Source organism: Aquarana catesbeiana, linkage group LG03 (assembly GCF_042186555.1).
Source record: "Aquarana catesbeiana isolate 2022-GZ linkage group LG03, ASM4218655v1, whole genome shotgun sequence".
In the NCBI taxonomy this organism is placed as follows: Eukaryota; Metazoa; Chordata; class Amphibia; order Anura; family Ranidae; genus Aquarana; species Aquarana catesbeiana.
Genome location: NC_133326.1, coordinates 664,461,940 through 664,477,134, shown reverse-complemented (window position 1 = coordinate 664,477,134; position 15,195 = coordinate 664,461,940). Strand labels below are relative to the sequence as shown.

The following is a 15,195-nucleotide window of genomic DNA, read 5'->3' as shown; positions in this document are numbered from 1 at the left end:
GGAGGCTGCTGTTGCTGACCTTTTCTTTGGAAAAATTCTAAATGACTGATTCAAGTACACAACAAAGGACTTCTGACGTTTTCCTCTTAATGTTTCAGAAATGACAGATGCCAGAGGATCAGAATAACACCCGGGTAACTAGCATTCCACCAGTCCTTGGGCTGCCTAAGGGCAGCAGCCCCTCAGGCTTTGGAAACCCAGCTCTCCAGTGCTTTAGACTATTTATCACTTTCCAGCCCCCCACTGGACACTCCTCTATAGAGATTAGCATGATAAATACTCAGTCTGGCCATTTGCATCTCCCTCCCTACGATCTGAAAGCTTCTCCCAGAGGCAAGGGGAAGCAATAAAACTCCCAGCCTGTGAAACCCTGAACAGAACAGGACAAATGGTCACTGCACTGCAGAAGGAGCCAAAAACAAAATGTACCTGGCATCCTACACTAGAAGGGTGCTACATCCATACAAATGCTATTCTATGCTATGCAATATGGAATATACCATCAACTTATACATTTCTGTAAAGGACTGCAGACCACTAACAATAATAAAGCTGGCCATAGATGGATCAAATGTCAATCAGTTCAACAGGGGCCAGCTGAGATTCAATCCATCTATGGTCAGGCTAATTGTACCTACGTCCATCCTTCGATCACCACACAAACGGTGTCTCCCGATTTTCGACTTTTGTAGAGTGGGGAAAAGCTCAGAACCCATGTTGGATTTCTATTTCTGTCTGTGTCCCTCTGGAAATTTTTCTTTTTACTTCCTGTCTGTCAGCAGGACAGAAAGTGAGGGCAAATCTCTCTAACGTAGTCTCACATAGCAGTAACAACCCAAAATGAGTTCTAATCCCTCCCTACTCTATTAAAAGCTAGAAAAGTAACTTATTTCTTCACATAAACCTTAATATAATACAAAAAGCATCTAGAATGTGAGTTACAGCAACATATACTACTAGGTAAATATTAGAATCATAACTAATCATTCAAAAATATGTTTTATTGTCCCTTTAAGATGAATACATACCTAAAGGTTCGTCTTGGACCGTCAAAGACAGATCAAAATTCTTACATTGTTTCTCTTTCTCCGTCTCAATAGCATAATACACAGAAAATGCCTGTTCAGAAACGGAATATAAATAACACTTTTCTCATTGTACGCCATCTTATAATGTGATATCATATATTTTAGTTTTATTTAACATAGTTAATTATACTTAATTGAAGCCCCAGGCAAAATATATATGCTATAAGGCAGCGCAAACAATTGCAACTGTCAACAAGAGACCAGACTGGGTTCGAATGGAACGTCAGGCTATTTTGTGCTTCACGATTGATTTCCTCCTGTGGCGCCCTCTCAAAGAAAGACCCTTAATACCGTTGCCCACGCTATCCCACTCATTTGCTCTATAGGATCGATTGTGTTCTAGTTCTTTGCTGACCTCCACCTTTACCCCTCTAGCCCATATATTTCATAACCCTTATTTTCCTCCCAGTATGAACATAAGGGCATTCAGCTGGTGGGCGGATAAGGGCCTATATCGCATTGGTCACTTTTTTAATCCCCGCAGCCCTTTCACTCTCTCCCATTGTTTCTCGGTCCTCCAAATAGCCCATTTTTTGCGGTCAAAATGGCCCTCAGGGGATCCTCCTGCCCTAACAACATATGAGCAATGGTGCACTAAAGATCTGGGCTCTAGAGGGGGGATTTCTAGACATGTACATGACGAAAAAAATTTGTTTTTTTTTCAAATTCGTTAATCTAGTTATTTAGTTTAGTTAAAGTCGTTTGATTCGTTCAATTCATTTTGGAATTCGTATTTGGAATTTTCAAATTTTCGTAGAATTTGCTGACTTTTTTCGATTCGAAATGATCAAATCAATAAATGTTCGAATCAGTTGAAACGAAAATGTTATATTGTTTTCAATTCGAATGCACAAGTGAACAAACAAAAGAAAAAATTGTGGAAAATAATACTTGGCTATGTGTTTTACTTTAAATGACAGTTTGGGAGTAGACAGTTACATTTAAAAAATACAATGTAAAATTAACAAGGGACACCAACATAGTTGTATCTTTGATCTTAAAAACTACGGGATAACGGTGTTGTGTTACGTGCCCAAAAAAAAAAACAAAAAAAAAACATAATAATATTATTCTTGATATCACTAGAAAAAAAATTAGTTTGCAATACCTCCATCAGTATCACCAGCAAAGCAGCTTCATTATTATCCCATTAAAGAAGAAGAGAATTGTGCGCTGCATTTGGAGATTTCATAATTTGCCACGTCACGAATGTTAATTCTCCATTACGAAAGCTAGTTTACAAGACCGACCTCTTCTGGCTTGTTTGTACTTTGGAATTTTGTCCGATGGACTTGTGTACACACAATCGGAAAATCCGACAACAGACATTTGTCCGCGTAAAATTTTAAAACCTGCATCCCAACATTTGTCCTTTGGAAAATCTGACAACAATTGTCTGATGGAGCGTACAAACGGTGGGATTTTCCGCCAACAGCCTGACATTACACAATTCCAGTCGGAAAATCCGATCGTGTGTACGAGGCTTTCGACTGACTTTACATAACGAATTAAAACACGGCTCCAGCTAACAATTTTAAACAGTAAAGGCCTCGTACACACGATACGAAAATCGGATGGAAAAATTCGTACAACGAGCTGTCTGACGATTTTCGGATTGTTAGTACGGTGCTTTCGACAGCCAATTTAGCTTTTTTCGTCAGACAAAAACTGGATGTGCAGACTATAAAATTTTTGTCGGATGTGAACTCAACCTCCGATTATTGTTTCATTAGTATGGTTTTTGTACAAAAAAAAAAAACGTAAGAGCAAGTCTAGGCATGCTCAGAAACGAAAGAACACATACAAAACTATTCAGCACATTACGTCACTTCTGACGTATTCTGTCGTACATGACTTTTTGTGAGTAACCGCTTCACTTTCCACATGAGACTAGCATGCCACAAAAAACAGATGTTCCGTCGTCTGAAAATCTTATTCCGCGTACACACAATCGGAAATTCGGCCAGCAAAAGACCGATGAGAGCTTTGGTCGGAAAATGCTACCGTGTGTATGCTCCATCAAACTTTTGCTGGCCGAATTCCCGACGGCAAAAGATTGAGAGCAGGTTCTCAATTTTTCAGTCATAAAAAGTTTCGATCGGAAATTACAATCGTCTATACCAATTCCGATGCGCAAATTTCCTATGCATGCTCGGAAACAATTCGACGCATGCTCGGAAGCATTGAACTTCATTTTCTCGGCTCGTCGTAGTGTTGTACATCACCGTGTTCTTGATGGTCGAAAGCTCAGAGAACTTTTGTGTGACCATTTTTATGCAAGCCAAGCTTGAGCGGAATTCCTTTGGAAAAAACGTCCAAGATTTTTCCGACGGAAAATCCGCTTGTGTGTACGGGGCATAAGCGTGTGAACGAGGCTTTACACCATTCATTTTTTTAGTAAGAAAAAAGCCTTAAAAAGTAAAATAATGTGGCTACTACATTTAAGGTATAATTAAAGGTAAAACTTGTTTTTAGTTCTGGAAAGAGGGGAGAGAGATTAAAAAACCTGTCAGTTTTTATTGCTGTCTGTCTCCCCGTTAGGGAGATTCACCCTCTTCATTAGTCCTATTAGTAAAAGAAAATCCCAAATTTTGGGTTGTCCCCAGAAAAGGAATAGACAGAAATTCTTCCAATTGGGACACTAGTTCTGGTGACCTGGGGGTCCTCAAGAGATTCCCTTCATTAGAAAGAATTTCTTCTCACTTCCTGTTTTGGCTATGGGACAGGAAGCGAAGATAAATCTCCCGGGACAAAGATGGCAAAAATAAACCTTAAGGAGTTATAACCCTCCCTTACGCTATCCAAAATGGGAAAAAATAAAGTTTTGCCTTTAGTTCTACTTTAAGGATTGGTAGGCTGTAATGTGTAACATTTTTGTTTGCTTTGTTTTTACGACTTTAAGTTTTATCATTACATGGATTAACTGCATACAGGAAAATATGTTTTGTGATTATAGACCCATTGAAGATTACTCAAGTAATTATTGACCACTTACCGACAATGACCCTTGCCCTTTTCCTGTTGCAGTGACCACAAAGTCTCCGCCCATCTGAGTCTGTAACAAGATACATTTCCGTCAATTAGAAGAATGCAAGGAAACGTGTCTACAAAGCTTGTTACATTTAACCAAAACTTGTTATATTCATGCATCTACATTTCTGCATTGTGGTAGGCTATATACTTATATATACAGGGCGTAAATAAGGGGGTGCCACCACTAGCAGGGGTCCCAGGCAGCAGCAGGGTGAGTAAGATGTGGGCAGGCATAGTGATTGGTACGGAAGGGGGGGTAATTATTGGAACCAATCCCCTGTATGGCTCTCTCTGCAGCAGCTGAAAGCTGGCTTCTTCTCCTTTCCCTCCAGTTGGCTCAGCAGCTGCAGACAGAGCCATACAAAGGATCGGTTCTAGTAACTGCCCCATGCCACACTGATCACCCTTACTATGTATCATACATTTACCACTGCTGCCCAGGTCCCCCTGCCCCCGCAGCGCAGCTGGCTTCCCTGCTCTTCTTCCTGCTAGCAGCTGCAAGCTCACAAAAGGATCCTTCAATATTGAGAGTAGGGGGAAGGGCTAGGTAAATATATCATATTTACTAGCCCCTTCCTTTCCTGAATGAACACAATGAGTGGTTGGTACCGATCACTCACTCTCTTCATTCATAACTGAAGCATTGGCTGCATGGGGCTCCGTGGTTTCTAACAGCAGCCCTGTGTGTGTGTGTTTGTATATATATATATATATATATATATATATATATATATATATATATATATATATATATATACACAAGGTATTTGCACACACAGTATATACTTTATTTCTCTAAGCTTTATTGAACCATTTTTTCTGATACACATGCCCTTAACTTGGGGGAGTGGGTGCCCCACCCCAAAGCACCTTGTCCCCATGTTGATGAGGACAAGGGCCTTGCCGTTGGTTGTGGGGGTCTGTGGGCGGGGGCTTATCGGAATCTGGAAGCCCCCTTTAACAAGTGGGCCCCCAGATCCTGGCCCCCCACCCTAGGTGAATGAGTATGGGGTACATCGTACCCCTACCCATTCACCTAAAAAGAAAAAGGGTCAAAAATAAACACACTACACAGGTTTTTAAAGTATTTTATTAAGGCAGCTCCAGCTCTTCTCCCTCTTCTGGCAACAACTTCTCCCTCTGCCAGTCCTTCTCCCCTCTCCGGTTCTTCTCCTCTCTGTGCTGTCTTCTCTCCACTGTCTTCTTGCTCTTTTGCTGGGTCTTCTCCCTCTATTCTTCTTTCAATGTCGACTCAACGCGATCTCCCGATGTAATGCTGGGTCCACCGTGTGCAATGACTTATATTGGCATGGGGGGCCACCCGATGACCCAATTTGAAGGCCACGCCGCTTGTGACGTCACCACCCAGGGCATGATGGGGTGATGACGTCACAAGAGCGTGGCCTCCAACTTAAGTCTTTGGGTGAACCCGCCCCATGCCAATATAAGTCATTGCACAGGGCGGACTCAACATTACACCGGGAGATTGCGTTGGGTCAACATCGAAAGAAGAACAGAGGGAGAAGACCCAGCAAAAGATTGAGAAGACTCGGCAAAAGAGCCGAGAGCCGAGAGCCAAGAAGACAGCGGAGAGGAGACCCGGCAGAAGAGGGAGAAGACAGCGCGGAGAGGGAGAAGAACCGGCAGAGGGAGAAAACATTGCCGGAGGAGGTAGAAGAGTCGGAGAGCGGAGAAGACGCCGGAGCTGATTTAATAAATTACTTAAAAAACCTCTGTAGTGTTTTTATTTCTTGACACTTTTTTGGAGTGAATGGGCAATGTACCCCATACTCATTTACCTAGGGTGGGGGGCCAGGATCTGGGGGCCCCCTTGTTAAAGGGAGATTACGATAAACCCCCACCCGTAGCCCCCCCGACAACCACCAGAGAAGGGTTGTTGGAAAGAGGCCCTTGTCCTCATCAAACATGGGGATAAGGTGCTTTGGGGTAGGGGGGAGCAGGGCACCCCTGCCCCGAAGCACCCACCCCCCATGTTGAGGACATGGGGGGGCGCTTGCTTATCCCCCCTTTCCTGACCTTCCAGGCTGCATGCTCAGATAAGGGTCTAGTATGGATCTTGGGGGGGCCACCACACCATTTTTTTGGCGTGGGGGGTTCCCCTTAAGATCCATACCAGACCGCAGGGTCTGGTATCGTCTTGGGGGGGAACCTCACGCAAATTTTTATTTTACATTTTGTCGGGGTTCCCCTTCAAGATTCTCAGCACACAAGTCGCACCGCAAGTCAGATCATCTTGACCCGACTTCTGGTGCAACTTCTATTCAAATCAGTGGGCTCCCATAGGGAACCATTGACTTTGAATAGAGGCAGAGAATGTTTAATCACGTTTGATCCTTTTACCGGCGTCTGGAATTTTACAGCTCTAGCGCTGGAGCCTCAGAACGCGCTGGTCCTGGGTTTTTTTTTGGAGCTTAAAAACACCAATGCCTGTTACAGCTCAAAAACGCTATGGTGTGTATGAGGCCATTGAATAAAATAAATAGCAAAGGAAGAAAGAAGAGGAAAAAAAAAGAGAGAAAAAGGAGAGAAAACAAAAGCAAAAAACAAAAAGAAAGGTGGGGGGGCCTCCCCTTCGGGCTTCCTTCACGGTTCCCTATATCAATATTTGGTGTATAAGTACTATATATACTTATATGTTGGTTGGGGCACCATTAAGAATGAAAGGCATGGCACATCTGATACGTGTTAGTATGAATTTCAGTAACAGGTGTTGAAATCTTTGGTTAGACCCCTAATCTCTCCTCTGGCCTCCCATGCTTTAATTCAGACACAGATTGGTCTGATTGGCTGCTTTCCTGGCTGCTATTGGCCAGGTAAACAAAGAGGCGGAACCAGAAGTGACCACATTCTCGTTGCTTCCTGTTTCTGGGGTCACATAGAGAGAGAGAAACAACGTCAGTTCCCTTCTCTCTGTTCCGTGCAGCCATCACCGCTGGTTGCATCGCTCCCGGGCTCCGCGATCAGCTGGTAAAGCCCGGGAGAGGCGTCGGGAAGCAGGGTGGAACCCCCTTCAGCCACCAGCAGAAGTGATTGAGTGGCTATTTAGCCACTTGAATATCTCCTGCTAACAAGGGAATCGTTGGCTTAAAAATTTTTTACCGGGACGATGCCAGTAGGAGCACGCATCATCCCGGTATAACCACTCCATGGACTAACATAGTTAATGGACTCCCACAAAGTGTTATCTTATATCATCTACCAACGTGGGAGCCCTTGGTACTGTTTTCTTATTACTGTATAACACCATTCCATCACCGCTCAGCAACGTTAACTTTCCTTCTCTACGATGAGTACACTGTCAATGTAATTCCTATTACGTGTCTGGGCTAGCACTACCCAACATTCAGGCCTCACCTGATCTGAGCGGGCATTTAGAGAATTCTGTCTGTTCAGACGAATTTTTGTGCCTGCTGATCTACCAGGAAGTTTGAAGAAGACATCCATTTCCAGTTCTTTTTGTGTTGGAGCGTCCTGGTAGTACTTTGCGATGGACTCAAAAATCATGATTGTACTCTACATTGGAAACATAAAAATAAAGCAAACCAATTAGCAATTCATGGGTCAATGGACTACTAATATCAGTATATTGTGTTGCCTATAATTTTCAATATTTTACATTTTTTTATGAACAGAAAGAAAAGTTCAACAGCCCAATGTTCCTTAAAAGTCTTTACCATTAAAGGGCATGTAAACCCTAACAATGAACTTCTCTTATGTGCTCCTCTTTGGACTGTTCAATAAGTGTTGATCCTACCAGTAACCAAATGAGCTCCTAATTTTCTCATTGCAGTATTTCCTCAAGCTGTGTCGCCAGCCCCGCCCCCTTCATCTCTGTACGCTATAGAACACTAACCCCTTTTATTATGGAGATGAGGGGACGAGGAGGTCTTCTGTCGTCCTAACACACTTTCTGTCCTAAATTCAGAATGCTCCCCATGGATACAGTACAGTGAGTGTTGTCACCCTACAACAGGAAGTGTGCTACTGGCAGGATCACCGGGTGAAATTAAGGTGAAGGCAGAAAAGTGAAACTAATGCAACCATCACATCTAATACCTACAATATATTACATTTTTTGTTTTCGAGTTTAGATTCACTTTAAACTTTTTGAGATGACTATTTTACCAACAGGCCTGAAAAATGGAGTGAAACACATACCAGAAGTCCTGGTTAAGGTTAGGCCCTTCTAATCCTCTTGTATTGAATTGTATTGTTGCTGTATTTTCTCCTTTTATATTGTAAAGCGCTGTGCAAATTATTGGCACTATAAAAAGGCTGTACAATATAAATGATGTAAGCCTAGAGGCCCAATGCACAATTTTGTATTGTCAGCATGCATGCATCGGGCAATCTGACAATATCTCCATGACCACCAGTTAGTCTACTGAACCCATTTTTACATTGTTTTTAGGAAGTTTGGGATATTTATAAAAACTAATATCTATACTCACTTCTATTCTGCATTGGCTTTAAGCCTGAGAACTGAGCGATCACATGACCACGTAGTTCTCGGTCTTCTTAAAGTGGAGAGCAGTGACTGAATGCACAACACATCAAACCTTAAAGCAGATGGGCTACAGCAGCAGAAGACCACACTGGGTGCCACTCCTGTCAGCTAAGAACAGAAAACTGATGCTACAATTCGCACAGGCTCACCAAAATTGGACAATAGAAGATTGGAAAAAACATTGCCTGGTCTGATGAGTCTCGATTTCAGCTGCGACATTCAGATGGTAGAATCAGAATTTGGTGTAAACAACATGAAAGCATGGATCCATCCTGCCTTGTATCAGCGGTTCAGGCTACTGGTGGTGTAATGGTGTGGGGAATATTTTCTTGGCACACTTTGGGCCCCTTAGTACCAACTGAGCGTCGTTTAAATGCCACGGCTTACCTAAATATTCATCATGTCCATCCCTTTTTAACTACAGTGTACCCATTTTCTGATGGCTCCTTCCAGAAGGATACACAAAAGCCCAAATCACCTCACTACTGGTTTCTTGAACATGACAATGAGATCACTGTACTCCAATGGCCTCCCTCATCTCCAGGTCTCAATCCAATAGAGCACCTTTGGGATGTGAAGGAATGGGTGATTTGCATCATGGATGTGCAGCCGACAAATCTGCAGCAACTGCGTGATGCTATCATGTCACTATGGACCAAAATCTCTGAGGAATATTTCCAACACCTTGTTGAATCTATTCCACAAAGAATTAAGGCAATTCTGAATGCAAAAGGGGGTAACCAGGGGGTAAACCCAGTACTAGCAAGGTGTGTCTAATAAAATGGCCAGTGAGTGTATATATTCATTGGTATAACTGCTTATTTTTGAAGATTTCTAATATTTGCCAAACTATCCATGGTGTGAAGATGCAAATCCCCCAAGAGTCTTCAGTTTTTATTCAGAAAAATGCAATCTCCTCCAGGTGGACTTTATACATCATAAGAATTTTAGTTTTAAACCTACAGTATCTCACATTTTTGTGAATATTTTATTCTATCTTTTCATGTGACAACACTGAAGAAATGATACTTTGCTACAATGGAGAGTAGTGAGTGTACAGCTTGTATAACAGTGTAAATTTGCTGTCCCCTCAAAATAATTCAACACACAGCCATTATTGTCTAAACCGCTGGCAACAAAAGTGAGTACACCCCTAAGTGAAAATGTCCAAATTGGGCCCAAAATGACAATCTTTTGTGTGGTCACCATTATTTTCCAGCACTGCCTTAATCCTCTTGGGCATGGAGTTCACCAGAGCTTCACAGGTTGCCATTGGAGTCCTCTTCCACTTCTCCATGACAACATCACTGAGCTGGTGGATGTTAGAGACCTTGCGCTCCTCCATCTCCCATTTGAGGATGCCCCACAGATGCTCATTAGGGTTTAGGTCTGGAGAAATGCTTGGCCAGTCCATCATCATTACCCTTAGCTTCTTTAGCAAGGCAGTGGTCATCTTGGGAGTGTGTTTGGGGTTGTTATCATGTTGGAATACTGCCTTGCGGCCCAGTCTCCAAAGGGAGGGGATCATGCTCTCCTTCAGTATGTCACAGTACATGTTCTCTCAATGAACTGTAGCTCCCCAGTGCCAGCAGCACTCATACAACCCCAGACCATGACACTCCCACCACCATGCTTGACTGTAGGCAAGACAAACTTGTCTTTGTACTCCTCACCTGGTTACCGCCACATACACTTGACACCATCTGTACCAAATACTGTGCAAGAGTCCAGGCTTGTCATCAATTTGAATTAAGAGCCGCCATCGGTAAACGATTGGGCCAGTAGATGCAGAGCGCATTGGTGTGTACTACTACTTCCTGGTGGCGGAGGAATGATGGCCTGAAGAATGCGTCACCTCCCACATCTTGCATAATTTCCGGATAATGACATCACATCCACCCCATCATGCGTTCCTCCGCTACCAGGAAGTAGTAGTACACACCAATGCTCTGCATCTAATGGCCCGATCGGTTCCCGGTGGCGGCTCCTAATTCAGATCGATGACAAGCCTGGACTCTTGCACAGTGTCTCAATGCCTTTCACCCTACTAACTTTGTCAGTTAAATTCTTTAAGTGGAATACAAGTTGTTTTAATGCTACATTTGGCACTGTGTATCTCTCTCTCCTCCCCTGTTACCTTGTGTGTTGGGGGGGTACAGAGCTGGGTTGGAGGTGCCCATCAAGTCCTGTAGTAGCACTGCATCTGGTGAAAAGTGACTTGGCAGGTGACAGGCGACGTGGCAAGTGACGTTTTGCATCTGGTGGCAGGTAACGTGGCAAGTGACATGCAGCATCTGGTGGCAGGCGACGTGGCAAGTGACAAGCTGCCTCTGCTGACAAGTGACATGGCAAGTGATATTTTGCATCTGGTGGCAGGTAACGTGGCAAGTGTCATCTGTGGCATGTGGCATCTGGTGGCAGGCGACGTGGCAAGTGACACGCTGCATCTGGTGGCAGGCGATGGTGGCAAGTGACATGCAGCATCTGGTGGCAGGCGACGCAGCAAGTGATAAGCTGCCTCTGCTGACAAGTGACCTGGCAAGTGACGTTTTGCATCTGGTGGCAGGTAACGTGGCAAGTGACATGCAGCATCTGGTGCAGGCGACGTGGCAAGTGACAAGATGCATCTGGTGGCAGGCAATGGTGGCAAGTGACATGCGGCACCTGGTGGCAGGCAACGTGGCAAGTGACATGCAGCATCTGGTGGCAGGCGACGTGGCTAGTGACAAGCTGCCTCTGCTAACAAGTGACGTGGCAAGTGACGTTCTGCGTCTGGTGGCAGGTAACGTGGCAAGTGACATGTGGCATCTGGTGGCAGGCGACGTGGCAAGTGACAAGATGCCTCTGCTGACAAGTGCCGTGGCAAGTGACACACTGCATCTGGTGGCAGGCGATGTGGCAAGTGACGTGGCAGGTGACACACTCATGGCTCCCACTGATTCTGCATTATGGTGAGTTGAACTATTTCATGTTATATTACAATGTAGTAATAGAAATAATGCGCTTCAATCATCCTGACACCATAACAACCATGGTGCCGAGAAGATTGAAGCGCCAACACCAGGTGTTTGGAGTAAAGTGGGCTGGTCTGGATGAAGTTCAGGGCCAAATTTTTGTCTCAGTCCAGCCCTGCCTGTTATACCGCTATATGGTCTTGGCCACCGCGCTGCAGCTCAGTTTCAGGGTCTTGGCAATCTTCTTATAGCCTAGGCCATCTTTATGTAGGGCAACAATTTTTTTCTTTGATGGGGGAAATGAGCGATTTTCTTTCCTGCAAAGAAAGTTGCATCATCTATGGCCTGCCTTAGGCTAGACAGGATTACCATCAGAAGAACATACCTGTGTTGCTCCCCACACTTCCCCATAGAATCTCTGCTCTGTGAGCCATCGGACTACTGGTGCAGACTTGTCAAACTCTTCCATCCTGACAAGAGCGAGGAGTGCATAGGATGTAGCCTCCAGTGATAGGTGGTGGGAGTTAGGTTCCTGCCAGTGATTGTTATCTAGAAGAGAAGTTGTGGTAATTAAGCATGAGCAAGAAAATGTTAGAGGGCATCTCCAGCAACAGTGGATTCCTTGTACCTTGACCCCTGGGCTGTTTTTTGCTCATGGGCACCCCATTGCTTTACTGGGATCATACCTAAGTGTTTGTGCTCATTGGCAACTCTGGTTAGATTCTTGGGAATCATTGCTACAGGATTTGGAGGCAGTGTTTGAACTGTGAATTGGATCCTATGCACCTGCTTTGATCTCCGGGACACCCATGTGAATGTGTCCTTAGTCAGAGGAAACTGAAGGCTGCCATTGCTAACCATAATGAGCAATACAATAATAAAACTGCAATGGGAACAATTACTACCAGCTCACTGTCAAAGGTGGTCACTGCTACCAAATTTTCCTGAAAAAAAAAAAAAACCCCAAAGAAGACCAAGGTATAGACACCCAGGTCCACAGAAGAAGTTGCTTAAAATGACATACGTGGCTTTTTTAACAAAAGTGTACCTCAGCCAGCTTTTCTGGTGAGTGTCCATTTCACAGGGGTGCGGTGGATGATTTTGGAGCACTGTACTGGATCGCCTCTTTATTTTTCAAGTCACCATCAAATTTTTGTGCACATCTTTGCACTGAACTATTGCGTATTCACCTATAATGCCGCGTACACACGGTCAGACTTTTTGACCGGACTTGTCTGACGGATGTCGACGGACCAAATCCAGGCGAACAATCCGATCGTGTGGGCTTCACCGGACCTTCAGTGGACTTTTCCAGTCGCAAATCTGACAGACTTTAGATTTGGAACATGCTTCAAATCTTTACGTCTTAACTCCACCGAGCCCAGAAATCCGCTCGTCTGTATGCTAGTCCGACGGACAAAAACCGACGCTAGGGCAGCTATTGGCTACTGGCTATCAACTTACTTATTTTAGTCCGGTCGTACGTCTTCACGTACAAATCCGTCGGACTTTGGTGTGATCGTGTGTAGGCAAGTCCGGTCATTACAAAGTCCGTTGAAAGTCCGCCAAAAGTCCGTCGAAAGTCTGTCGAAAGTCTGTCGGACGGGCTGTCGGACGGGCTGTCGGACTTTTGTAGCTGAAAAGTCCGACCGTGTGTACACGGCATAAGTTTATATTGCTGATCCTATCATGGGACTGTGCATCTAAATCTAATATTTTTCACTACATTGGTTTTTTATTGTTGATTTCCATCCACAAGATTGGACTTTTATATATATTTTTTTCACTTTAGCATTTATTACCTTTTAACACTTTTTTGGACTTTATTTCAATGTGCTGTCCATTTATATCACAGTATTCTCATCTCATTTCTGCTCATTTACTTTTGGCGCTACACGCTTTTTCTTAAGATTATTTATAAGTTTGGTATATTACTTATCTGTGCCAGCTGCCGCCCCACCACAGCGCAGAGATACATCTTTTTTATTTCAAATATTAATAATAGTAACAATACCCTTCACCTTACCTATTAAAATAGACAGCATTGTCTAGTTCACATGGACTTTCATCCAGGCGTCACGGTGACCCAGTAGTTGGCTAGACACACATAAATATTTTTCCAGAAAAAAAGCCAGCAACGGCTTCCAAAGTTAGCAAGCGTGCCGTGCCTCAACAGTTGCCACCTATATATGACCACCCGGGTGTAATCAATGCACAGTTATTAATGATTTTTAATTCTAGAAAGCAATTAGGGGGGTAAACTCAATAGCGCCACACCATCCTCAATGCATACCACTAACTACATTTTTGGTGAGAACAGATTTAATGAATTAATGATAAGCAAGTACAATTTAACTCTTTTCGGTGATCTTGAAATGTGAACATTTATACAACCGGTAGAAAACTGGACTGCTATTGGAAATACGCTGATTTTATATTTTGATAATTTTACTCTTCATGAAGTGCACCACTAATTGCTTTTTGAAATGAGCCTTCATTGATTACTGTGCGTTGATTTTACCCGGGTGGTCATATATAGGTGGCAACTGTTAAGGCACGGCATGCTTGCCAACTTTAATAGCCATTGCTGACTTTTGCCTGTAAAAATGTTTATGTGTGCCTAGACGACTACTGGGTCACCGTGACGCCAGGACAAAAGTCCATGTGAACTAGACAACGCTGTCTATTTTACTAGGTGAGGTGATTGTTACTATTATTAATAATTAATTATACTGTTAGGCTTTGTTTAGACCTGCAGTTGGGGGGGGGGGACGTCGCAAAAATGCATGGTTGAGCCGTATTTCTGCTGCCCACCAACTGTCCCACCTTACGCTGCAATAGGCAGCTGGCAGGGGTGTTTACCTTGATGGCCCCATTTTCACTAGGACAGGAAGGGAGAAAAACTGCGATAGTGACACAGAGAGTAAAAAAAAACAATACTCTTTTTTAGTAGAGTGGAGAAAGACTTGAGGATCCAACAACGTATTGTTACAGCCTTTGTCACCCTTATTTCTCGTCTTAGTGAAAACCTTGTCACCTAGTCAAGTAATTAGGAGAAATCTCATCAATGAAGCCTCCGACAGCAACACAAAACTGACATGAAGATACTGAGAAGTTTCCACTAGATCTTCATGAATATTGTACCACTCATCAATATAGAGGTTTACTACTGTATATAGCCCCTGATAGGAGTGCCTAGCCTAATCTGTGATCTTGTCGTTTAAGCATTGATACTTTACTTGTAGATGCAGACATGAGTCTATTGATGTTCACCAGCTTTCCAGCTCTGGCCAGGGCATAAGAAGTGATGGCGATGGAATATGGTTTTCTGATATTTGAATACTGTTGCTCAATGTAGTCTACAGCTTTGTCGATGCTGAGTCGTAGGTTCTGCGGAACAAAATAATACAACATAGATTAACATCAGGCTTATTAGTGATTGTCTTAGAAAGTAGTGTTTTTATTGTAAGATAGATAATATAATAGGATATATACCGGTATTTATTATTTTCTTTTTCACATAAACTTCTTCAGGCCTGCCCATTCAACTTTCCATCCTTCCATTCAAGAGTTTTCTGGCTTATCCATTTGT

General features: G+C 43.4%; 1 protein-coding gene across 1 annotated transcript in view; it reads right to left on the bottom strand.

The window, feature by feature from the left end:
* The window catches only part of LOC141133434 (venom factor-like), a 164,019-nt gene that overhangs the window by 43,359 nt on the left and 105,465 nt on the right, over positions 1-15,195 (bottom strand). Inside the window, exons 28-32 of the mRNA XM_073622821.1 lie at positions 14,843-14,993; positions 11,989-12,152; positions 7,497-7,655; positions 4,084-4,143; positions 1,029-1,119 (exon numbers count right to left, since the gene is read on the bottom strand). Of these exons, the coding sequence (XP_073478922.1) occupies positions 1,029-1,119; positions 4,084-4,143; positions 7,497-7,655; positions 11,989-12,152; positions 14,843-14,993 (625 nt within the window). The remainder of the gene's footprint in view (positions 1-1,028; positions 1,120-4,083; positions 4,144-7,496; positions 7,656-11,988; positions 12,153-14,842; positions 14,994-15,195) is intronic.